We start from the raw sequence: 25,035 nt of genomic DNA, 5'->3' as shown, positions 1-25,035 counted from the left end.
TTATATTTCAAAAGTAGTGCAAGCATCAAATTGCCAAGCTGGCAACAATGATGTGGGACTGACCTGTAATGGTTGCCAAGGCCTGAGTCTCCTCGTTCAGTAGTTCGTTCCTCACCATGCAGCTGTATGTGCTGTTCGGCTCCAGTATCACTCTGATCACGCTGCGGACGTCAAACAAGCCCTCCTCGTTGGCTACTTGCAAAGTAGTGATGTTCTCAGTGATGTTGCTCCCTTTCCCATCATGCCACTGCACTGTGGCCTGTGGATAGCCTCCTGAGGAATGGCAGGCAATGGCCACCTCATCACCAGGTTTCAGATTCTTGTTAGGTTCCAAATGCAGGTTGGGTTTGGAGTAAGAAGCTGAGACAATACAAGCATTAAAAGATCAGCAAAGCGAACGCGTTCCCAACATGTCAGCATGGCTTGCTCCATAACATTACAAATCCACCAATATCTCTGCACAGGATCATCCAAACTGCAGCTTATGGGTCACATACAAGCCCCAGGTGCTGGCAACCTGGTTCTTGCAGCCCAGGCAACTCAGATCCTATTGTCACATAATTTCTTATTTGCTGGTCTGCCCTGTTTCAATGTTGGGAGCCTCGAGGTTTGCAAAAGGGCCATTTTTAATCCTTTCGCTCAAGTGGTAGGTAGATCCCATAATTGGAACATTAAAATTAGAAAATTAAACTATTTGCAAACTAATGAACACACGAATTTAAATTTTATTCATAATTTCTTCATTTTTTTTTTTGTTCAAAAAAAACTTCCGAGAACCACATAACCCACCAGTGCAGGACTTTTTTGTTGGGTGATGTGAAGAGAGGGATAGAGTGAGGAAGGAAGGTAGGTAGGATGTATGGAAGTCAGGGTTGGGCAAATCAACATATAACCTTCATATAGCTGCCAAAATTGGCATCTACTAAGTCATTTGGTGCTCCTTCTCGTACACACGAAAAGACAAGGTATCAGCTTTCTAACACAAGATGGCCCAAAAACCAAAATTTGTACAGAGCTGTTATCGTACTAAAATATCCCAAGGAGCTTCACAGGAGTGCTATTTGACAAAGCAAACTGACAAGGAGTCAAAGGAGACATTCGGATAAGCGGCCAAAATCTTGGTCAAAGAGGCAAGCCTGAAGGAATGTCTTAAAAGGGGAGGTGAAGAGGTTTAGGGAGAGAATTCCAGTGCTCAAGGCTTAGGAATCTGTTACAGAGACAGGAAGGGGTGAGGCCATGGAGAGATTTGAAAACAAAGGATGAGAATTTTAAAATTGAGGCTTGGCTTTGTTGGACAGGGAGCCAACGTAGGTCAGCAAGTTGTTGTTGTACCTGCCAGTTGGAGCATGATGGACGCGCTCCTGTGGTCTTGGATTCTCACAAAGCAGGTGAAACTGCCCTCGTCCTCGATCCTGGTGTGCCTCAAAAGTAAGGAAACGTTTCCCTTTTCCAGCTCCTCAGGGAAGAGTGCAGTCCTATTCACAAAGCTGTCTGCCTGCTGGTCCTGTTGGAATGAGTACCTGTGCACCATCGTCCGAGTCTCAGTGAGCTGCCATATGACACTGAGGTCATCAAGGGAAAAGTTGGCATCTGTGGTAAATGAACAGTTCAGGGTGACGTCTTTTCCAAATATGGCGACCACAGGGACTTCTGGAACTCGGATGTCCAAAGCTCCTGGAAGAAATCAAAATGAAAAAGCTTGTGAATTCCAAAAGGTTTTGCATTCTGCTATGCAGCCCTAGATGCACAGACACAGTTAAGGGTTAGCTAGTACATCAGGGAGAAAGGAGAAGAGCGATATGCTGAAGGAGTTCGGGTTAGACCAAGTAGAGTCGGAGGAGGCTCATGTGGAGCATAAAGACTAGCACAGCCTAGTTGGGCCGAATGGCTGTAAATTCTTTTAATAGTATCGAATGTCATCCTCTCGTAAACCTTAATTACAACTGCTTCTGTAGTTTGCTCACCACATCCACATTGCTGGTAATTCCTTCAAAGAGAAGATATAAATAATTAAGACGTTCATTATTAATTTAGTCAATCGGCTATCCATAGTTGTATTAAAGCAGGTCACTGATGATTTTTTATTCAATTCAGGCAAATAATTTCATTCTCCCTCCCCCATCCCCACAGGTAACTAACAGCAGCAGAAAACAAGTGTGCAATTTTGTAGAGTGACAGGATTGTTGAATGTCCAAAGGTTATCGACTATAGCTCTGTGGCCCTGCACATTCCCTTCCACAATGCCACTAACTACGTGAATAGGCAAGGATTCCTCCCTCTGCTTACATTATATTACTAGTGTCAAGCTAAGAATCATTTCAGTTCCATTAACTCCTGGTCATCTTGCCTTGTTCAAGTGTTTATAGTGCCAAGCGTTACCTTCCCATTTTCTGGACAGAAGCACAGATGTTGTGTCCAACAGCAGTTCACACAAGCTGCTGTGAAATTGGGTCTCCACTGTTGCTGCACTTCCTAATTTAAAGACGCAATGGAGAATGTACATTTTACATTATGGAAATAGATCCAGCGGAAAAAGAGCCCAATTGTTTTTACTAACACAGTCTGCTCCATTGTAAGGTGCAACATTGGAACAAAGGAACATGTTATGGACAATTAAAAAATGACAGGGGTGGTTTCCCTTTTTCACCTCCCAACTGACCAAAGACAACGCGTTTTTAAAAAGTGTTTAATCTTCTGAGTTTTTAATGGTCCATAAACAAATAACAGGTTCTCTCATAGGTGTAAAGACTGATAAATGTTGATTTAATACTCGAAAATTCACAACTTCACCCACACACACACACATACCAAGATACACGCGTATACACACGCACACAACGATAGAGATGAAAAGATAGCATGCTTGTTCTGATGGTTTTAAAAAAGAGTTCTTTGTGAAACCTTGTTTGTTTCCCCAGGAGGAAGACTTTAAAACAGTTCAGGCCTGTTTTTCCTTTTTCCTGCTTCGCGGACGACAAACTTCAGAAAGTTTCAGGTGGGCAGATGCTTTAGTTACAGACCTCTTTGGTCAAATCTTGGTCACAGTTCAATGGCGAAGATCTTGTTACAATTTCGCAGGTAGGGAGTTTCAAAGGTCACCTTTTTGTCTGTCTCTAGGTAGTTTCAAGATGGTTTTCTGACAGGGTCCCCCTCCTTGCTCGGATGGGTCTCTCTTCCTTCTGACTTTTGCTACAGAAGAATTCTCAATAAAATTCCTTAGACACTTGGTTTCTACTGGATGACCAAAGTTTCTCTCCCACTGTGTTTGCAGAAATGGTGTTTGATGTTGTGGCCATTTTTGGACAATGGGTTTGGATGTTGCTCATCTCCGTGCCATCTTAATAACATGATTTTTTTCCCACACCCTTTATCCAGAGTTAGAGTTTGGAGTCTCCACATCTGCAGTCATTGTAAGCACAACTTGAAGAGGTGCAGCCATCAAAATTGAATGGGCCATTTACATTTCTAATGCTTTCTTCAATACTTGACCAGACATGTCGATCAATTCAGGGATCCAGCAGTTTACCACGTGTATTTGCAGTACAACAGGTCTTGCGACCTCTTACTCCATCTCGTTTTGCAGCACAAAGGTGTCCATTTTGAGTTCAATCAGCAGTTCGTTTTATAGTTCATAATTTCTTCTTGTGTGGACATGGCAAACGGGAGGCCATTCAGCCCCTCAAACCTGTTCAGCCACTCAATGAGGTCATGGCTGATCTGCATCTTAACTCCATCTGTCTGTAAACCTTAACGCCCTGGTCCAACAAAAATGGTGAGAAGCCTTTTGGATACTGGTTCACAGAAGTGTGATATTCTGTCAGTGCACTGAGAGCTTTTTCCCTCCAATGCAAATTCCCTATAGAGTTAAGCTCCAGGTTATTTGCAATGTCCGGGCTGTGAAATGCACAAAGTCATAAACTTTGATCTTACTAGAGAACAAACCATATCTAGGCTTAGCGCTCAGGAACTACAGAAAAAAAAAGACCGATTAATAACGAACTGTCCGCCCTGCATTCTCACACTGCTAAGAAACAAACCCCTTCTACTTGAAGCTTTGGTGGGAAAATGCACTGTATGTTTGGACTGAACTGTACTTCAACCCTTGGCCTCCCCTGATTGATCTTAACAAGGCAGTGATGGAAGTGTTACACTTGACCATGGTACCAGCCAGGGTTGTTCCCATTTCTGATCGCTGATCAATGACTGCCATGAAGTGCACTTGCATAGATGTTAAACAAGGACACAAAGAGGCTACAATGTCTCCTCACTCTCTGAGGTACCATCTTTCGATGACACATTAAACCAAAGCCCTGTCTGTCCCCTCAGGTGGACATAAAAGGATCCTTTGGCACTATTTTGAAGAGCAGGAGAGTTCCTGGGTGTCCTGGCCAGTATTTATCTCTCAAATCAACAATCACAAAAACAGATGATCTGGTCATCATCATATTGCTGTTTGTGGGAGCTTGCTGTGTGCAAATTGGCTCCCACGTTTTCAACATTACAACGGTGACTACACTTCAAAAGTACTTCATTGGCTGTAAAATGCTTTGGGATATCCTGAGGTCATGAAAGGCACTACATAAATGCAAGTCTTTTTTCTTTCTTTCAATGTGTAATCTTTTACTAACCATCATCTGATTCAGATACGAACAAATGGCTACTCGTGTAATCGGAACATTAACAGACAGGAAGAGTGTCTCTGGTACATCCAGCCTGTCCGAAACAGTAGTGATACTTTGTGCATCACCATATAAACACTCTTCTCTCCTCCCAAAAGCATGCGATCTGGGAAAGACAAAAACAGATGAAAATCCAAGGCTGACTTTGAGATGGAAAACTCCTCTCTGAATGAAACTCGTTAAGGACAGCATTCTGGCCCTGATAATATCCTGAATGCAGAAGCAGTGAAGTGCATTCTCATGATCTGAAATACAATCACCTACAGGTGCAAACTGTTTTGATATATATAAATTCCAATGCTGATCATAGACAGCTCAAGAGCAGTCAAGGACTGTGATCCAATAAGCAGTGGTGCCACTGACCAAGCATTTGCTTCTTTGGCCGCACTCAGACAACCCTGTGTCCTTTGCATTTGGACCATGTCTTCTTTCTTCATTCTCGAGAGGGACACAACTGGTTTAATTATTAATGCAAACAAAAGCACTCAGCCCATCATGAATTATTTTCAGCTTTCAATGCCCTGCATGTTTCATGAACCGCCATGCTTCACCCAGGAATGAGATCCAATGGGCCCCCAGTGACCAACCTGCCTGCAGACTCTCGTAATAAGTGGGGAGCATTTTCAAGAAATAAGTGAAAAAAATAAAGTGACATGGAAACTCCATTAGCAGGACTTTAGCATAACAGCTATATGACACTCCAATGCAATACTGAGGGAGTGCTGCACTGCTCGAGGTGCCATCTTTCAGATGAGATGTTAAACCGAGGCCCCGTCTGCCCTCTCAGATGGAAGTTAAAAATCCCATGGGACTATCTTGACGAAGCGCAGGGGAATTCTTCCCAATGTCCTGACCAATATTTAACCTTTAACTGACATCACTAAAACAGAATTATCTGGTCATTGTCACATTGCTGTCAGTGGGAGCTTGCTGTCTGCAAATTGGTTGCCACGTTTTCTACATTACAACAGTGACTACACATCAAAAGTACTTCATTGGCCGGAAAGTACTTTGTGGCATCCTGAGGTTATGAAAGTTGCTATATAAATGCATGTCTTTCTTTCAGACATCATTACACCCCAGTCTCCCCAAGTTTTTTTTTTGTCAAGGGCCATGATTCTAAGAGGTGTGTTGCTTGAAGGACCCCTCCAAGGAACAATGTGGCAAAAATATATAACTTGCTAATCTCAGTCGTCAGATTGGAAAATAGCGAATGTAACTCCTTTATTCAAAAAGGGAGGGAGACGGAAAGCAGGAAACTACAGGCCAGTCAGCATAACATCTGTCTTAGAGAAATGTTAGAAGCTATTATTAAAGATGTTATAGCAGGGCATTTAGAGAAATTCAAGGTAATCAGGCAGAGTCAACATGGTTTTGTGAAAGGGAAATCATGTTTAACCAATTTATTGGAGTTCTTTGAGAGAGTTACATGTGCTGTGGATAAAGGAGAACCGGTGGATGTATTATACTTAGATTTCCAGAAGGCATTTGATAAGGTGCCACATAAAAAGCTTTTATTGAGCTCATGGTGTAGGGGGTAACATATTGGCATGGAAAGAAGATTGGTTAGCTAATAGGAAACAGAGTAGGCATAAATGGGTCACTTTTTGGTTGGCAAGATGTAACGAGTCGGACGCCACAGGGATCTGTGCTGGGGCCTCAACTTTTTATAATTTATATAAATGACTCAGATGAAAGTATGGTTGCTAAATTTGCTGATGAGACAAAGATAGGTAGGAAAGTAACTTGTGAAGAGGACACAACGAGGCTACAAAGGGATACAGATAGGTTAAGTGAGTGGGCAAAGACTTGGCAAATAGAGTATAATGTGGGAAAATGTGAAATTGTCCATTTTGGCAGGAAGAATAAAAAAAAAGCATATTATCTAAACAGTGAGAGATTGCAGAGCTCGGAGATGCAGAGGGATCTGGGTGTCCTAGTGCATGAATTGCAAAAGGCTAGTATGCAGGTACAGCACATAATTAGGAAAGCTAATAGAATGTTGTCATTTATCGCAAGGGGAATTGAATACAAAAGTAGGGAGGTTATGCTTCAGGTATACAGGGCATTGGTGAGACCACATCTAGAGTACTGTGTACAGTACTGGTCTCCTTATTTAAGGAAGGATGTAAATGCACTGGAGGCAATACAAAGAAGGTTTACTACCTGGAACGGGTGGGCTGTCTTACGAGGAAAGATTGGACAGGCTAGGCTTGTATCTGCTGGAATTTAGAAGAGTAAGAGGCGACTTGACTGAAACATAGAAAATCCTGAGGCGTCTGCACAGGGTAGATGTGGAAAGGGTGTTTTCCCCTTGTGGGAGAATCTAGAACTAGGGGTCACTGTTTAAAAATAAGGGGTTGTCCATTTTAGACAAAGATGAGGAAATTTTTTTTCTCTGAGGGTCGTGAGTCTTTCGAATTCTCTTCCTCAAAAGGCAGTGGAAGCAGAGTCTTTGAATATTTTTAAGGCAGAGGTAGATAGATTCTTGATAAGCAAGGAGGTGGAAGGTTATCGGGGGTAGGTGGAAATGTGGAGTAATCAGTTCAGTCATGAACTTATTGAATGGCGGAGCAGGCTCGAAGGGCCAACGTGGCCTACTCCTGCTCGCAATTCATATGTTCGTATAAACTCTGCAAGATTTTCCATCTATTATAGACACAAATTCCTGTGGGGCTCAAGTTGCCAAAATGTGATCCTGGGAGCATATGCATCAAGTTTGCCGGATTGTTCCCTCACTCTAGTTTTAATGAAACAATACGAATTCCAAAATGAAAAGGCAGAAAATGTTGGAAATACTCAACAGGTCAAGCGGCATCTGTAGAGAGAAACAAAGTTAGTGTTTCAAAAGGAAAATGACAGTGCAAGGAAAAAGAGGGTATTCGTGGGAGAAGTGAACAAACAAACTCAGTCGAGAGGAGCTGTAAATGGCAACAGCAGAAAAACGACCAGCAGGTGCTGTCCAAAAAAAAGAAAAATGGGGCAGTGCTTATGATATGAGATTATTGAACTCATTGTTGAGCCCAGAAGGTTGCATAGTGCCGAATAAAAAGATGAGGTGTTATTCCTAGACCTTCTGTTGAGCTCCACTGGAACAGTGTAGGAGGCTAAGGACAGAGAAGTCAGAGTTGGAGTGGGACAGAGACTTGACTCTCAGGGTCATGCTTACAAACTTAAGGGAGGTGTCCAGCATAGCGGTCACCCAATCCGCACTTGGTCCCTGCAATGCAAAGCAGACTGCATCGTGAGCAGTGAATATAATATACGAAATTCAAGTAGTACTATACTGAATTCCAACTTCTGTCTTATCTGCCCATGGAGGACCAGAGACACGTGGGCTGATTATATTAATTAGTGCTCTCATTGCAGAGCCTCAAGGGCCAGGAGAGGTTTGCAAGCCAGTTCTGCAGCCGTCCCCAGTCCATACATAATGTAATTTCGCCAAGCATGGTAGTATGCACGATTCCTAGGTGGTCTACATTCCACGTAAGGGAGTCCATAGACCTGCAAAGTAGAAAAGCAACAGAGAATGGGGACACTGGCAGGTTAGATAGGAGTTGCGACTGGAGATGGCCAAAAAGTGTAGGCACAAAAAGAGTTATCTAGGTATAAGGCTTTGCCGTTTATCTTTCAATGCACCAGAGTGAAAGGGGATACCATCTCAGATAGATAATGATTAAATATGGATTATTTTCTCTTGCATTGCACCTTCACGGGACACAGCCATTTGGTCTATTATGTCCATGCTGGTTCGGATTGCCTTGCCTTTCCCTCCCCCATCCCAACCCACAGCTTTATATCTACCCTGCTTCAACTGCTTATCTATTTTTCCCTTTAAGACAAGCAATAGTCTTTACCTCCAACATTGAGGAAAGCAAACCACATTCCAACAGCACTTGGCCGAGAAACTTTGCTCCTATCCTCTCTAGCATAAGGGAAAATAATATTCAGTATTTGTACAGGAAAAATTGAAACATCACTAAAATGAAACACAGGAAAAGTCTCCATTTTTATTTATTATGAACTTAAAAATTGAAATGACCATGTTTTAGAAATGCTATGCTTTAGCAAGTTTTGGAAAGCAATGCATTTCAATGTGTAAACAGAGCATGCATAGTTAAACTCAAGGTACAGAGAGCAATGTTGGTTATTTTCAGTGATTTATCCAGCCTGTGATTACAACGCCAATGGGGATCCTGCAAAATTTATCAAGGTATAAATGGCAGATTTTCCAGCCTGATATCAGAGGATGTTCACTGCTCTTCACCCAGTACAATTGCAAGCGCAGCATGGCTGAAAGCAGGAGGTTTCTTTTCCTCATTGCATTTGGACGTTTGATGAAAGAGCTAAAGTGCAATTATTGACCAAAGTACACAGTCGATGTGAGGCTTTTATCAATAAAGCTAATCATGTACTGGGGCACAGTGCGAGGCCATTTATCTAAGTCAAAAGAGGTTGTTCTGGCTTTACACACAGAGAGGTTCCAGCCCCTCTTCCTCAATTTCTGGCTGCATTTCAATCACCATATTCCTGATCTACGGCCACAGAGCATGGAGGCGAGTGAATAAGTTGGAGAATCCCTTCGTAGGGCTAGTCCTGGGCCTGGCCAAAATAGTCATCCACGGGTCCAAGAGGTGGGCAGTCAAAGAGGATCATTCAACCATTCTGCCTGGTTCTCTTCTGCGGCTGTGTGCGCACCCTGGAGAGGGAGGCTTGAGGTGTCCACCAGTACACTTGAGGCCTTCTATGACCGCAGGGATTGAAGTCCATGACCAACACCAGGGACAACATTGTGCTTTAAATTTGACGTTTCTTTTTGTCTTGCCCATAATTTGCAGTTTATGGATTGCATCCCTTGATAAAACATTGCACTTTTGCTCATTTAAACTAATTGGCTTTATAAGAGAGAGCTAGCTTTATGCAAACCAACACGAGGTCATGACAAGCAAGGAGGGCAACGGATGCAGAGGTCAGTCATAGTTCAAACAGGAACAAATTCTGTACAAAAAAACCCATTATGATTTAAAAACAGACTGTGAATAACTATATTCCCAAGATGTGAGGAGGAAGACACTACACCAAACTGCCTGGGAAGGCAGACAGAATGTAATGAGGTCAAGGTTGGCTAGGTAGTCCCATGTGTTGACTCATCTACCAATAGATACATTCCGATGCAGCCTAGTGCAAGAACAAATGAGTCAGCAGGCAGCCAACAGACTCCTGCTCGCACCTCATCTGCCTGAATGGTAGAAATGATTAATATTCTGGCTATCAGATGGTTGACAGAGAATCGTTTCTTTCTAAAGAAAGCTTTCTTTGAAAGGGAGGTGGCCTAAGAGAATGGCAGTAATTCCTCGGTACCCTGCTCCCAGTTGAGAATGACACTTGCAGCATTTCTGCCTCTCTACAACCAGTATTCCCTTGTGAGCGATGCTTCTCCGCTGGGTTTGTGAGATGGCAGAATTATCTCTTATACCTGGGCAGTTTTTTTGAGATTAACTTTCAAAAGGGAAATGTGTAAATAGGTGAAGGAGAAAGAAACTGCAGGGCTATGGGGATAGAGCAGGGTAATGGGACTAATCTGATTGCTCTTTGAAAGACCTAGCGCAGACTGGATGGGCTGAACAGCATCCTTCTGCATTATACTGTACTGTTCCATGATTCTCTGATCAAGTCCTTTGCTTTGTCGGTTACCAGAAGTGGCTGTTTAAAGCTGCTCCATGAAGGCTTGTTCCATACAACAATTCGCCAGAGCCATGGTGTAATGTTTCTGGATAGAAGCCTTAAAAAGTTTTGACTCTTCTTTCTCGTTTCTGGAACAGTGCGTGCATTCCAAGTCAGTAAACACCAGCTTACAAATTACTTGCAGTACACTATTTGCTTCTGTATAATTAGTCCATTCGTAAAGAAATGCACCATTAATTTTAGCCTGAATATCTCATTTTTACAGTGCGTTATTTATTGCCCTTCTGAGCAAACAGTAGATTGCAGTGGACTGCCATGTAGCAAAATATTGTTACAGAAAAGTCAGAATTGGCCTTGGGGAGTGCAATCTCATTCCCGTCAGTCATAGCATTGCAATTTTCATAGGAGGTGTGGGGGCTAATAATGGAAATGGACTATTTTTGCTGTGAACACAAGTTAATGCCGTTGGGAAGGAGCCCAAAGTGCAGTCGATGGTGCCCGAATTTAAGGATCCAAGTCATCGAGAGAGATTCACACAAGCCAACTTATTTTCATTGGGAGTAAAGTGAATTGAAGGGAGGCATAACAGCCAATCACAAAATGCTGAGAAGACGACAATGTAGATGCGAGCTGATTAGTTGACTTGAACTGTGAGCAGAGACTGGAGAGGAGTATAAAATTAACAAGCATCAAGCACAATTTAAGACAAGAATGAACTTTTCTCATAGAACAGTGGGTATGTGGAACAGGCACCCAGCAAAACAAGTTAATACTGTGTTAATTAGGCACAAAGGAAACAGCTGGCAAAGCATCTGGTTAGAAATGGAATGGAGGCTTATAACGGTAGTATTGAATGCTCTGTGGAATAGACAGGTTTCTGAACTCCCATCAATGCAAATGCCAAGGAAGGCAACCAGTTAAGAATGAATAATGTAGAATGCCGTGGAATTTGTTTGAACTAATCACTGCCTGTGGTGATTTTATGAACACAATGTTCTAAAATATTTGGAACTCGTGCCTTGCTAGACAAAAGAGCAAGTTAGAGAACTGGGTGTGAGGACAAATTCATCTCGATCATTGATAAGGAGTGAAGAACAATGACCCTAATATCAATTCCTATGGGATTCCACGATTGACTGGCCCTGTGCAGGATACCTATTAATAATTACTTTCTGTCTATGCAAATGCTGCTAGCTTATCTGCCTGCCAATCCAACAAGTTTAACCTTGCTTAGTAGCCTTTTGTGCAGCCCCTGGAAAAGACAGTATTACCCCTGAAATAATCAAGAGTGCCAAGCCTGCTATACTCGCAGCACTCCATGAACTGCTTTGCCTGTGCTGGGATGAGGGAGCAGTACCACAGGACATGCACAATGCCAATATCATCACCCTCTATAATAACAAGGGTGACAGCGGTGACTGCAACAACTACCGTGGAATCTCCCTGCTCAGCATAGTAGGGAAAGTCTTCACTCGAGTCGTTTTAAACAGGCTCCAGAAGCTGGCTGAGCGTGTCTACCCGGAGGCACAGTGCAGCTTTCGAGCAGAGATCCACCATTGATATGCTGTTCTCCCTTCGACAGCTACAGGAAAAATGCCATGAACAACAGATGCCCCTCTACGTTGCTTTCATTGATCTCACCAAAGCCTTTGACCTCGTCAGCAGACGTGGTCTCTTCAGATCACTAACAACGATCGGATGTCCACCAAAGCTACTAAGTATCATCTCATTCCATGACAATATGAAAGGCACAATTCAGCATAGTAGTGCCTCATCAGACCCCTTTCCTATCCTGAGTAGTGTAAAACAGTGCTGTGTTCTCACAACTACACTGTTTGGGATCTTCTTCTCCCTGCTGCTCTCACATGCATTCAAGTCTTCAGAAGAAGGAATTTTCCTCCACACAAGATCAGATGGCAGGTTGTTCAACCTTGCCCGTCTTAGAGCGAAGACCAAAGTACGGAAAGTCCTCATCAGGGAACCCCTCTTTGCTGACGATGCTGCATTAACATCTCACACAGAAGAGTGTCTGCAGAGACTCATCGACAGGATTGTGGCTGCCTGCAACGAATTTGGCCTAACCATCAGCCTCAAGAAAACGAACATCATAGGACAGGACGTCAGAAATGCTCCATCCATCAATATCGGTGACCACGCTCTGGAAGTGGTTCAAGAGTTCACCTACCTAGGCTCAAATATCACCAGTAACCTGTCTCTCGATGCAGAAGTCAACAAGCGCATGGGAAAGGTGTCCGCTGCTATGTCCAGACTGGCCAAGAGGGTGTGGGAAAATGCCTCACTGACATGGAACACAAAAGTCCGAGCGTTTCAAGCCCGTGTCCTCAGTACCTTGTTCTACGGCAGTGAGGCCAGGACAACATATGTCAGCAAAGAGCAACATCTCAACTCATTCAACCTTCGCTCCCTTGGGAGAATCCTTGGCATCAGGTGGCAGGACCATATCTCCAACGCAGAAGTCCTCAAGATGGCTAACATCCCCAGCATATACATCCTACTGAGCCAGCGGCGCTTGAGATGGCTTGGCCATGTGAGCCGCATGGAAGATGGCAAGATCCCCAAGGACGCATTGTACAGCGAGCTCGTCACTGGTATCAGACCCATCGGCCGTCCACGTCTCCGCTTTAAAGACATCTGCACACGTGACATGAAGTCTTGTGACATTGACCACGAGTCATGGGAGTCAGTTGCCAGTGATCGCCAGAGCCATCATGGCGGACAGCCATAAAGGCGGGGCTAACAGTGGCAAGCCAAAGAGTCTTAGCAGTTGGCAGGAAAACAGACAGAAGTGCAAGGAGAGAGCCAACTGTGCAACAGCCCTGACAACCAATTTTATCTGCAGCGCCTGTGGAAGAGTCTGTCACTCTAGAAACGGCCTTTATAGCCACTCCAGGCGCTGCTCCACAAACCACTGACCACCTCTAGGCGCTTACCCATTGTCTCGAGACAAGGAGGCCGAAGAAGAAGTAGCCTTTTGTGCAGCATTTTATCAAAGGCTTTTTGAAAATCTGACAGTGCAATACTGACTGGACAACTATCATCCACCAACTTCGTAACTTGCACCAAAAATTCAACAAGTTGGCGAAACAGGATCTTTTGCCAGAGATGGGAAAGTTGCCCTCCAAAGAGAGATTGAACCCATGTTCTCTGGAGTTTAGGACAATGAAAGGTGGCCACATTGAAACATAAAATTCTTTGAGGGTTTGACTGGGTAGATGCTGGGAATCTGTTACCCCTCACTGGAGAGATGAGAACCAGGGGTCACAGTCTCTGAAGAGGTCAACCATTTGAGACTGAGTTGAAGAGAAATTTCTTCACGCAGAGGATGGTGAATCTTTGGAACCCTCTACCCTAGAGGGCTGTGGATGCTTAGTCGTTGAGGAAGAAGATGCTCTCCAAGTCATAGTGTAAAAGGAGGTAACTCAGACACAGGATGGGCTAAAAATTGATAAAGAGGTACTAGATAGGCTGGCAGTACTCAAAGTTGATAAATCACCAGAACCAAATAAAGGTGCAAACAAGGATACTGAGGGAGTAAGGGTGGAAATTGCAGAGGCCCTGGCCACAATCTTCCAATTCTCCTTAGATATAGGGGTCATACCAGAGGATTGGTGAATTGAAAACGTTACACCCTTGTTCAAGAAAGGGTGCAAGGATAAGCCCAATAACTTCGAGCAAGTCAGGTTATCAGTGGTGGGAAAGCATTTAGAAATGATAATTCGAAATAAAATTAACAGTCACTTAGACAAATAACAAAGCTGCCACTTGAAAATTGGATTTATCACTCCTTGCTTTGTCTGCCTTCAGTCTCATTTGATTTTGAGCCAGCTCTCACTAGTGACGTAGATAAAAAAAAAAGCTAATAGTTACTACAAACACACATGGCGGTCATCCCACATCATGTCGCTATGTGGTACCATTATTCAAGAAGGGTACAGGGATAAACCAAATAATTACAGGGCAGTGAGTCTAACATCAATGGTAGGGAAACTATTGGAAAAAATTCTGAAGGACAGGATTAATCTCCACTTGCAGAGGCAGGGATTAATCAAGGATAGTCAGCATGGCTTTGTCAGGGAGAGATCATCTCTAACAAACTCGAGTGAATTGTTTGAGGTGCTAACTAGATGTGTAGGTGAGGGTAAAGCAGTTGATGTGGTCTACATGGACTTCAGTAAGGCTTTTGATAAGGTCCTGCATGGAAGATTGGTTCAGAAGGTACAAGCCCAAGGAATCCAGGGCAATTTGGCAAATTGGATCCAAAATTGGCTTAGTGGAAGGAGGCAGAGGGTTTTTTGCGATTGGAAGCCTGTGACCAGTAGTGTACCGCAGGGATCGGTGCTGGGACCCTTGCTGTTTTTCGTCTGCATTAATGATTTAGATGTGAATATAGGGAGGTATGATCAGTAAGTTTGCAGATGACACGAAAATTGCTGGTGTTGTAAATAGTGAGGAGGAAAGCCTTATATTACAGGACGATATAGATGGGCTGGTAAGATGGGCAGAGCAGTGGCAAATGGAATTTAATCCTGAGAAGTGAGGTGATGCATTTTTGGAGGACTAACAAGGCAAGGGAATATACAATGGATGGTAGGACCCTAGGAAGTACAGAGGGTCAGAGAGACATTGGTGTACTCGTCCATAGATCACTGAAGGCAGCAGCACAGGTAGATAAGGTGGTTAGGAAGGCATATGGGATACTTGCCTTTATGAGCCGAGGCATAGAATATGAGCAGGGAGGTTATGAAGGAGCTGTATAAAATGCTAGTTAGGCCACAGCTGGAGTACTGTGTACAGTTCTGGTTGCCACACTATGGGAAGGATGTGATTGCACTGGAGGGGGTGCAGAGGAGATTCACCAAGATGTTGCCTGGGCTGGAGTATTTCAGCTATGAAGAGAGACTGGATAGGCTAGGCTTGTTTTCCTTAGAGCAGAGAAGGCTAAGGGGGGACCTGATTGAGGTATACAAAATTATGAGGGGCACAGATAGGAAGAAACTTTTCCCCTTGGCAGAGTTGTCAATAACCAGGAGGCACAGATTTAAGGTAAGGGGCAGGAGGTTTAGAGGGGATTTGAGGAAAACACTTTTCACCCAGAGGGTGATTGAAATCTGGAACACACTGCCTGAAGGGGTGATAAAGGTAGGAACCCTCAACATTTAAGTAGTATTTAGATGAGCACCTGAAACGCCATAGCATACAAGGCTACGGGCCTAGCGCTGGAAAATGGGACTAGGATAGGTGCTTGATGGCTGGCAGGGACATGATGGGCCGAAGTGCCTGTTTCTGTGCTGTATAACAATGACTCTATGACTCCTCGATTTCTTCTTATCCCTTACTTCCTTTGCTCTGCAATTGGGGCTTCTTGTTCAGTCCATAATGCTCACATCCTCTGGAACTCCTTGCATAGTTTCCCCTTTCAAAGATCTTCCCAAAGGTTTCCATTTCAACTGTGCTCATTGCACCCCATCTTAGAAATTCCATACCCCCCCCAACTCACCACTTTTCCCATGATCAGTGCCCACTGTATCTATTACCTCCTCATTTCAATCCCTTCCTGCACAAGGTGTGAGCTCAGCATAAAATCAAAGTTATCAATAGTTATGTTGTCAAAAGAGGAGGAAGTGTGAATTCTATGCAAAACGTTTGCTGCATCCGCTTCAATCACGTTTTCTGCTTGAAGGCTCCACGATGTTCATGCAAGGTTGTTGGGCCAACGTGAGAGAATTTTTCCCTTGCAACAATGTAAATGTACCAGCTCTATCGCCAATCAGGAAAGGTAATGTTTGGAGCAGCGCGATGACTTTCGTTCTTTCATCAGTACCTTCTGACAACTGCTGAAAGACTTTGAGAAATGAGAGATGTGAGCAGACAGGGACAGGTTGGCATCTTCACTTGGGCAGAGTTTTTGCTGTCAAATTTGCACAGTTTAATAAATCAAATGTTGCTAAAGCTTTATTCATGCAAAATTAAATGGCAAGGGTAGAACAAAGGATCATGGCAGGGATGAGGGGCAAATTTAGGGCAGAGATCAGAAAATCCTTCACACGCAGTGATCAAGTGTATAGAGTAGACTCCCAGTAATAGTGGAAGCAAAATACCTAGGATCGTTGAAGAAACAATTAGATGTTGTGGGGAAGAGGGTTCGGATTATAGGACCTTGCTAGATGAAGTTAGATGGGCTGAATGGCCTTCCTCCAGATACTATGAGTATCTTGCGATAGTGGAGATCTATTACTAAACCCTTAAATTCTGCTTATTCTTCGCAGTATTTAATATAAACCGGTTTTGTTCAGTGAAATTATTTTTTGTGCCAGCTCAGCTAATGGGTTCAGCACTGATCCTGCGATTGACTTCAATGTAGAGGAAAATCTGACAGGTGTAACACAATCCCGCTAGTTGCTTGAAAGCTGGATTTGGTTAAAATTGCTCCAGAACTGTCTGAAATTGCAAAGTGCTTCATTCCTATCAGTACAAACACCTCTCATTTCAAATCTGAAAGCTACCTGACTGTGCCCATTAAGAGAGGTTACCAAATTAGCACCATATTAACCCCTCCGCTATTAACCCATAAATAGCTTCCGGGGTTCAGATCGATATTTCCCCTGCCCTGCCTCTGCTGAAGGTGCTGGGATATGAGGAACAGTTTTTAGACTTTGCTCTGTAGTAAGACGTTACCCCGAGCAATTGCCTTCAAGTGTGGCCCAACTTGGGAGCTCAACATCAGAAAATTATTACCTATGGTTCCACAGGTGCTGGTTGCAGAAGTGACCATGATTGACATGCAAGTCAAGAAAGTTAGCACCATTGGGCTACTTGACTGCGTGGAACTTCACCGTGAAGCAGAGTTCAACAACATCAGGTCACTTAGATGATTGAGGAGGGTGGTGGGGGGGGTGGTGGGGGGAGAAAAGAGTGGGGGGGTGTTGTTCGCATTAGGCAATGGAGCACTTGCCAATTTCAGGCAGTGTTAGCTGAAGTAGCAGGGTCATTTCAGACCTTGAGGTAGTCGTTCCTGCCCATTTGCGAGTCCCCCCAGGCGCAGGTAAGGATCCCATGCTCAGGGTTATGAACCATGGCCAACGTCAGAACCAGCGAATTTTCATTGATGGCGGAAGAGCAATAACCTCGAAGGACACCAGTTGCTTTCATAGAGGATCCTTCAGGAAGACAACATCGGTTTCCTTTATTGCACATTTAATGTGAGGAAGGCAACGGGAAGCCACCTCATGTACATTTTCCCTCATCATATTGCTCATTGGGAGGCTCTTATGAGCAACTAAAGAGAAAAGTGAAGGAGCGTGAGGCATGGAGAAATGAGAAGAGAACCTGCCCTTGGACAGATCACCACGACTAGAGTGTTAGCATCAAGCAATAATCTGTGCTACTGCCGAATAGCAATAATTTTGTCGATGAGGAAATCATCACAAGACCATTAGAGAGAGAGAGATGAGGAGGATCATTTGCTTGGCACAAACATTAAGAAAAATTCCAGTGGCCTGCCCCTAATCACTGCACCATTACCAGAGTTCCATAAGCCAAGACAGGAACCACCATATCCATGAAGAAGTAACAAGGAAGAGAGATGAGGGTAGTACAGTTGATGTGGTCTCCATGGATTTTAGCTACGCTTTTGACAAGGTCCCACATGGCAGACTGGTTAAAAAAATAAAATCCCATGGGATCCAGGGAAATGCAGCAAGGTGGACACAAAATTGGCTCAGTGGTAGGAAACAAAGGGTAATTGTTGACCGTTGTTTTAGCGACTGGAGGCTGTTTCCAGTGGCGTTCCACAGGGCTCAGTACTGGGTCCCCTGCTTTTTGTGGTGTATATTAATGATTTGGATGTAAATGTAGCGGGCATGATTAAGAAGTTTGCGGATGACACAAAGATTGGCCGTGTGGTAGATAACGAGGAGGATAGCTGTAGGCTGCAGGAAGGTACTGATGGTCTGGTCAGATGGGCAGAAAAGTGGCAAATGGAATTCAACCCGGAGAAGTGTGAGGTGATGCATCTGTGGAGGTCAAACAAGGCAAAGGAATACATGATTAATGGGAAAATACTGAGAAGTGTAGAAGAAGTGAGTGACCTTGGAGTGAATGTCTACAGATCTCTGACGGTAACAAGACAGGTCGATAAAGGGGGTTAAGAAGGCATATGGAATCCTTTCCTTTATTAGTCAAGGTATAGAATACAAGAGCAGTGAGAATATTCTGGAACTCATTGGTTAGGCCACAACTCATTGGTTAGGCCACAACAGTTCTGCCACCTTATTACAATAAGGATGTAATTGCACTAGAGAGAGGGTACAGAGGAGATTTACGAGGATGTTGCCAGGACTGGAAAAATGCAGCTGTGAGGAAAGATTGAATAGACTGGGGTTGTTCTCCTTGGAACAGAGAAGGCTAAGGAGAGATCAGATTGAAACGTAGAAAATTTTGAGAGACCTGGATAGAGCGGAGGCGAAGGGCCTATTCACCTTAGCAGAGAGGTCAGTGATGAGGGGCATAGATTTAAAGTGATTGGTAGAAAAATTAGTGGGGAGATGAGGAAAAACATTTTCACCCAGGAGGGTGGTGATGGTCTGGAACTCACCACCTGAAAGGATAGTTGAGGCAAAGACCCTCAACTCTTTCAAAAGGAGTCTGGATATGCACCTCAAGTGCCGTAACCTGCAGGGCTATGGACCAAATGCTGGAAGGTGGGATTAGAATAGGTGGATCTTTTTTCAGCCTGCACAGACACGAGGGGCCAAGTGGCCTCTTTCTGTGCCTTAAACTTTCTATGCTTCGATGATCCAGCCTTTCCAAATAAGCAGAAGATGTCAACAACTCTCAATCATGTGTTCAATCTCCTGAGCGCTGCATTACCAGGGACAGATTTCCAGCTAGTTTCCCAAATCCCCAGGGGAGTTCCTCTACCCTCCCTCAAGGGTGAAGGATGAAGGTGGGCAGTGAGATGTAGATGCTTCAGAAACAGGGGCATGATCACCATCATCTTGTGCAACAGTCATCATCTCTACAGCAGCCATCAAGCAGGAGTAAATAATTACAAAAGTGCCCTGACCAAAGTAATACAGAAAGAAAAACAGGATTATCTGGTCATCATCACATTGCTGTTTGTGGGAGCTTGCTGTGAGCAAATTGGCTGCCAAATTACCCAGCATTGTTACAGTGACCACACTTTGCAAGTACATCATTGGCTCTAAAGTGCTTTGGAACATCCTGAGGTGAGGGAAAAGTGCTTTTTTTTTTTTAAACACAGACACACACACACAGATTGGATCATTTGAAAATAAAAATGTAACTTACCCCTCTTCAAATAAACATTTTTCCACAATCTCCACAAGGAGTGTATTCATTTAACACCAAGAGAGGATAGTAAAGGAGGGAGACAGAGAAGAGGAGGGGAAGGGAAAAAAAAATGTAACGATTGGACATGCTTCAATATTTGCATTTTACTTTATGTTTACAGAGGAGGGATTATTGTGTTCACTGGGATTACAGAAGAGATCAGAACAAGTGTTGGGCCATGTTGCGGAAAGCATTGAAGCAGACTTGATGGGCTGAACGAACTGTTACTCTATTACAAAATGGTAAATGTGGTGCTTTTAGTGTAATACTAGCTATAGCATGTCCTTCACGAGTCCATTTAGGATGTTATTAACACGACAACCAGAGCAGCACACCTCAATAGTAATCAAAATGATACAATCAACACCGGTAAGTAAACAGCAGCTTTCTCTCACTCAGTGACTGGAGTCTGCCCAGAGCTAAATTCTCATGCATCATACTCCAGGAATGAGATGTGCTGCAGATGGAGGGCAGGTCTGTACAGCTCAGCTCTGCCTTACGAGGCATTAAATAGCCGAATGTGTCCTGTAACCCATTGGAACTCACTAATGCTCAGCCGGAGGAGACGGCAACTGCAGTGAAATTTCACATCGAGAACTGCAAGTTACAGTGAACATTTGTCTACATATTTAATTAATTAAACCCTTATTCATGATCTATTTCATGTGTATCGATTACATGGAACAGAAGAAATGCTTTAATTTTATGTATAGAAATATTTGCATTTAGAAAACATGTCAGAACACCTTTCATGCTGTAAAATGAATGTTGCTGCAAGGCATTTCACACCAGAGACCCCCTCCCTAAAAGGTACCGAGATGAATGATCAGCTAATGTGTGATTTTGGGGGGGGGGGGGACTGCGGGGGCAGTGGTTTTGATTGAGTGATGCATACCAAGAGAACTTCCCTGTACGACTTCGAGCAGTTCCATCAATGCAGCTACTCAACTGAACATATAACATTCTTCGAGGGATTGACAAGGTAGATGCTAAGAAGCCCGTTTTTCCCCCGGCTGAAAAGTTCAGAACAAGGGGTCACGGTCTCAGGATAAGGCTTCAGCCATTTAAAACTGAAATGAGGAGAAATCTCTTCACTCGGAGGGTTGCGAATCTTTGGCATTCTCTACCCAGGAAGGCTGTTGATACTCAGACACCGAGTATATACAAGGCTGAAATCGATAGATTTTTGGATACTAAGGGAATCTAGGGACATGGGTACAGAGGGGGAAAGGTGGAGGTAGAAGATCAGCCTTGAACTTACTGATTGGTGGAGGCAGCTTGAGGGGATATGTGGCCTATTCCTACTCTCATTTCTTATCTATCTCCATCAATACATCATGACAACTGTACTCGATGGACCAAATGGTCTCCTTCTGTGCTGTTATGACCACGACTTGTGACTAACTGCCATGGACTGTCAGCATAGATCATGCACTCAAATCTTCAGTTTTGGGAGTTGAATCCATAAGCATTTGACTCAAATGATGCCAATTGAGTGAAGCTGGCACGATGGATACAAGGTTTTGACTGCACACTGCCTGAGTCTTACCACCAGATATGTGAACCTGAAGACCCAGCATGCACCGTGCACAGTTTTCCAAAGTCATTATTGCAATAATGAGCAGCCAATTTGCACACAATGTCACACAAACAAACAGTGCGATACTGGCCAGATATTCTGTTCTAGTGATGGCGACCACCAGGACAGTGAAGGGAACTGCCCTGCTCTTCTTCAACATACTCCCATAGGATCTTACACCAGAAAGGGAAGGCAGGGCCTCAGTTTAACATCTCATCCCAAAGACTGCACCCTCAACAATGCAGCACTCCCTCAGTACTGCACTGGAGCGTCAGCCCAGATTTTATGCTCAGGTCTCTGGAGGGGCACTTGAACCTATGATCTTCTGATTACCTACTGACTCACAGATACCTACTGACCCACAGGGGAGGTGGTGGCTTAGTGGTATTGTCACTGGACTAGTAACCCAGAGACCCAGGGTATTGCTCTGGGGACATGGGTTCAAATCCCACCACAGCAGAAGGTGGAATTTGAATTTAATTAATAAAATCTGGAATTAAAAGCTAGTCTAATGATGGCCATGAAACCATTGTCGATTGTTGTAAAAACCCATCTGGTTCACTAATGTCCTTTAGGGAAGGAAAACTGCTGTCCTTACCTGGTCTGGCCTACATGTGATTCCAGGCCCACAGCAATGTGGTTAACTCTTACATGCCCTCTGAAATGGCCTAGCAAGCCACTCAGTTGTACCTAAATGCTACGAAGTCAATAAAAAGGAATGCAACCGGACAGACCACCCGGCATCGACCTAGGCACTGGAAACGACAACAGCTAACCCAGCCCTGTCGACCCGGCAAAGTCCTCCTGACTAACATCGGGGGGCTTGTGCCAAAGTTGGGAGAGCTGTCCCACAGACCAGTCAAGCAACAGCCTGACGTAGTCATACTCACGGAATCATACCTGACAGACAATGTCCCAGACACTGCCATCACTATCCCAGGGTATGTCCTATCCCACCGGCAGGACAGACCCAGCAAAGGTGGTGGGATAGTGGTCCACAGTAGGGAGGGAGTTACCCTGGGAGTCCTCAACATCGGACCCCATGAAGTCTCATGGCATCAGGTCAAACATGGGCAAGGTAACCTCCTACTGATTACTACCTACCGCCCTCCCTCAGCTGATGAATCAGTACTCCACCATGTTGAACACCACTTGGAGGAAGCACTGAGGGTGGCAAGGGCACAAAATGTACTCTGGGTGGGGGACTTCAGCACCATTACTGACCGAGCTGGATCAGTCCTAAAGGACATAGCTGCTAGACTGGGTCTGCAGCAGGTGGTGGGGGAACCAAGAGGGAAAAACATACTTGACCTTGTCCTCACCAATTTGCCTGCCGCAGATGCTTCTGTCCATGACTGTATCGGTAGGAGTGACCACCGCACAGTCCTTGTGGAAATGAAGTCCCGCCTTCACATTGAGGATACGGTCCATCGTGTTAAATGGGATAGATTTCGAACAGATCTAGCAATGCAAAACTGGGCATCCATGAGGCGCTGTGGGCCATCAGCAGCAGCAGAATTGTACTCAACCACAATCTGTAACCTCATGGCCCGGCATATCCCCCACTCGACCATTACCATCAAGCCAGGAGACCAATCCTGGTTCAATGAAGAGTGCAGGAGGGCATGCCAGGAGCAGCACCAGGCATACCTCAAAATGAGGTGTCAACCTGGTGAAGCTACAACCCAGGACTACTTGCATGCCAAACTGCATAAGCAGCATGCGACAGAGCTGAGCAATCCCATTACCAACGGATCAGATCTAAGCTCTGCAGTCCTGCCACATCCAGTCGTGAATGGTGGTGGACAATTAAACAACTAACTGGAGGAGGTGACTCCACAAATATCCCCATCCTCAATGATGGGGGAGCCCAGCACATCAGTGCTGAAGCATTTGCAACAATCTTCAGACAGAAGTGCCGAGTTGATGATCCATCTCGGCCCCCTCCTGAAGTCCACAGCATGACAGATGCCAGACTTCAGCCAATTCTATTCACTCCGCGTGATATCAAGAAACGACTGAAGGCACTGGATACTGCAAAAGCTATGGGCCCTGACAATATTCCGGCAATAGTACTGAAGACCTGTGCTCCAGAACTTGCCGCACCCCTAGCCAAGCTGTTCCAGTACAGCTACAACACTGGCATCTACCCTGCAAGGTGGAAAATTGCCCAGGTATGTCCTGTATATAAAAAGCAGGACAAGTCCAACCCAGCCAATTAACACCCCATCAGCCTACTCTCAATCATTAGTAAAGTGATGGAAGGTGTCATCAAAAGTGCCATCAAGCAGCACTTGCTTAGCAATAACCTGCTCAGTGACACTCAGTTTGGGTTCCGCCAGGGCCACTCAGCTCCTGACCTCATTACAGCCTTGGTTCAAACATGGACAAAAGAGCTGAACTCAAGAGGTGAGGTGAGAGTGACTGCCCTTGACATCAAGGCAGCATTTAACCGAGTATGGCATCAAGGAGCGCTAGCAAAACTGGAGTCAATGGGAATCAGGGAGAAAACTCTCTGCTGGTTGGAGTCATACCTAGCGCAAAGGAAGATGGTTGTGGTTGTTGGAGGTCAAACATCTGAGCTCCAGGACATCACTGCAGGAGTTCCTCATGGTAGCGTCCTAGGCCCAACCATCTTCAGCTGCTTCATCAATGACCTTCCTTCAGCATAAGGTCAGAAGTGGGGATGTTCGCTGATGATTGCACAATGTTCAGCACCATTCGTGACTCCTCAGATACTGAAGCAGTCCGTGTAGAAATGCAGCAAGACCTGGACAACATCCAGGCTTGGGCTGATAAGTGGCAAGTAACATTCGCGCCACACAAGTGCCAGGCAATGACCATCTCCAACAAGAGAGAATCTAACCACCTCCCCTTAACATTCAATGCATTACCATCGCTGAATCCCCCACTATCAACATCTTAGGGGCTACCATTGATCAGAAACTAAACTGGAGTAGCCATATAAATACCGTGGCTACAAGAGCAGGTCAGAGGCTAGGAATCCTAAGGCGAGTAACTCACCTCCTGACTCCCCAAAGCCTGTCCACCATCTACAAGACACAAGTCAGGAGTGTGATGGAATACTCTCCACTTGCCTGGATGGGTGCAGCTCCGAAAACACTCAAGAAGCTCGACACCATCCAGAACAAAGCAGCCCGCTTGATTGGCACCCCATCCACAAACATTCACTCCCTCCACCACCAACGCACAGTGGCAGCAGTGTGTACCATCTACAAGATGCACTGCAGCAATGCACCAAGGCTCCTTAGACAGCACCTTCCAAACCCACGACCTCTACCACCTAGAAGGACAAGAGCAGCAGATGCATGGGAACATCACCACCTGCAATTTCCTGTCCAAGTCACACACCATATTGACTTGGAACTATATCGCCATTCCTTCACTGTCGCTGGGTCAAAATCCTGGAACTCCCTTCCTAACAGCACTGTGGGTGTACCTACCTCGCATGGACTGCAGCGGTTCAAGAAGGCAGCTCACCACCACCTTCTCAAGGGCGCAGTGGTTAGCACCGCAGTGCCATCACAGCTCCAGCGACCCGGGTTCAATTCTGGGTACTGCCTGTGTGGAGTTTGCAAGTTCTCCCTGTGTCTGCGTGGGTTTCCTCCGGGTGCTCCGGTTTCCTCCCACAGCCAAAAGACTTGCAGGTTGATAGGTAAATTGGCCATTATAAATTGCCCCTAGTATAGGTAGGTGGTA

The 25,035-nt window shown here is 44.7% G+C and overlaps 1 protein-coding gene across 9 annotated transcripts in view; it reads right to left on the bottom strand.

Moving 5' to 3' along the window:
• The window catches only part of cd276 (CD276 molecule), a 344,803-nt gene that overhangs the window by 212,760 nt on the left and 107,008 nt on the right, over window positions 1-25,035 (bottom strand). For all 9 annotated transcript variants that reach the window (XM_068015432.1, XM_068015424.1, XM_068015430.1 and 6 more), the window contains exons 3-4: window positions 1,333-1,674; window positions 64-360 (exon numbers count right to left, since the gene is read on the bottom strand). In XM_068015432.1, coding sequence (XP_067871533.1) covers window positions 64-360; window positions 1,333-1,674 — 639 coding nt within the window. The remainder of the gene's footprint in view (window positions 1-63; window positions 361-1,332; window positions 1,675-25,035) is intronic.

The sequence above is a fragment of the Heterodontus francisci genome, chromosome 35 (genome assembly GCF_036365525.1).
Source record: "Heterodontus francisci isolate sHetFra1 chromosome 35, sHetFra1.hap1, whole genome shotgun sequence".
NCBI lineage: Eukaryota > Metazoa > Chordata > Chondrichthyes > Heterodontiformes > Heterodontidae > Heterodontus > Heterodontus francisci.
Note: the sequence above shows the minus strand (reverse complement) of the source record. Positions and strands in the feature narration are given on the sequence as shown.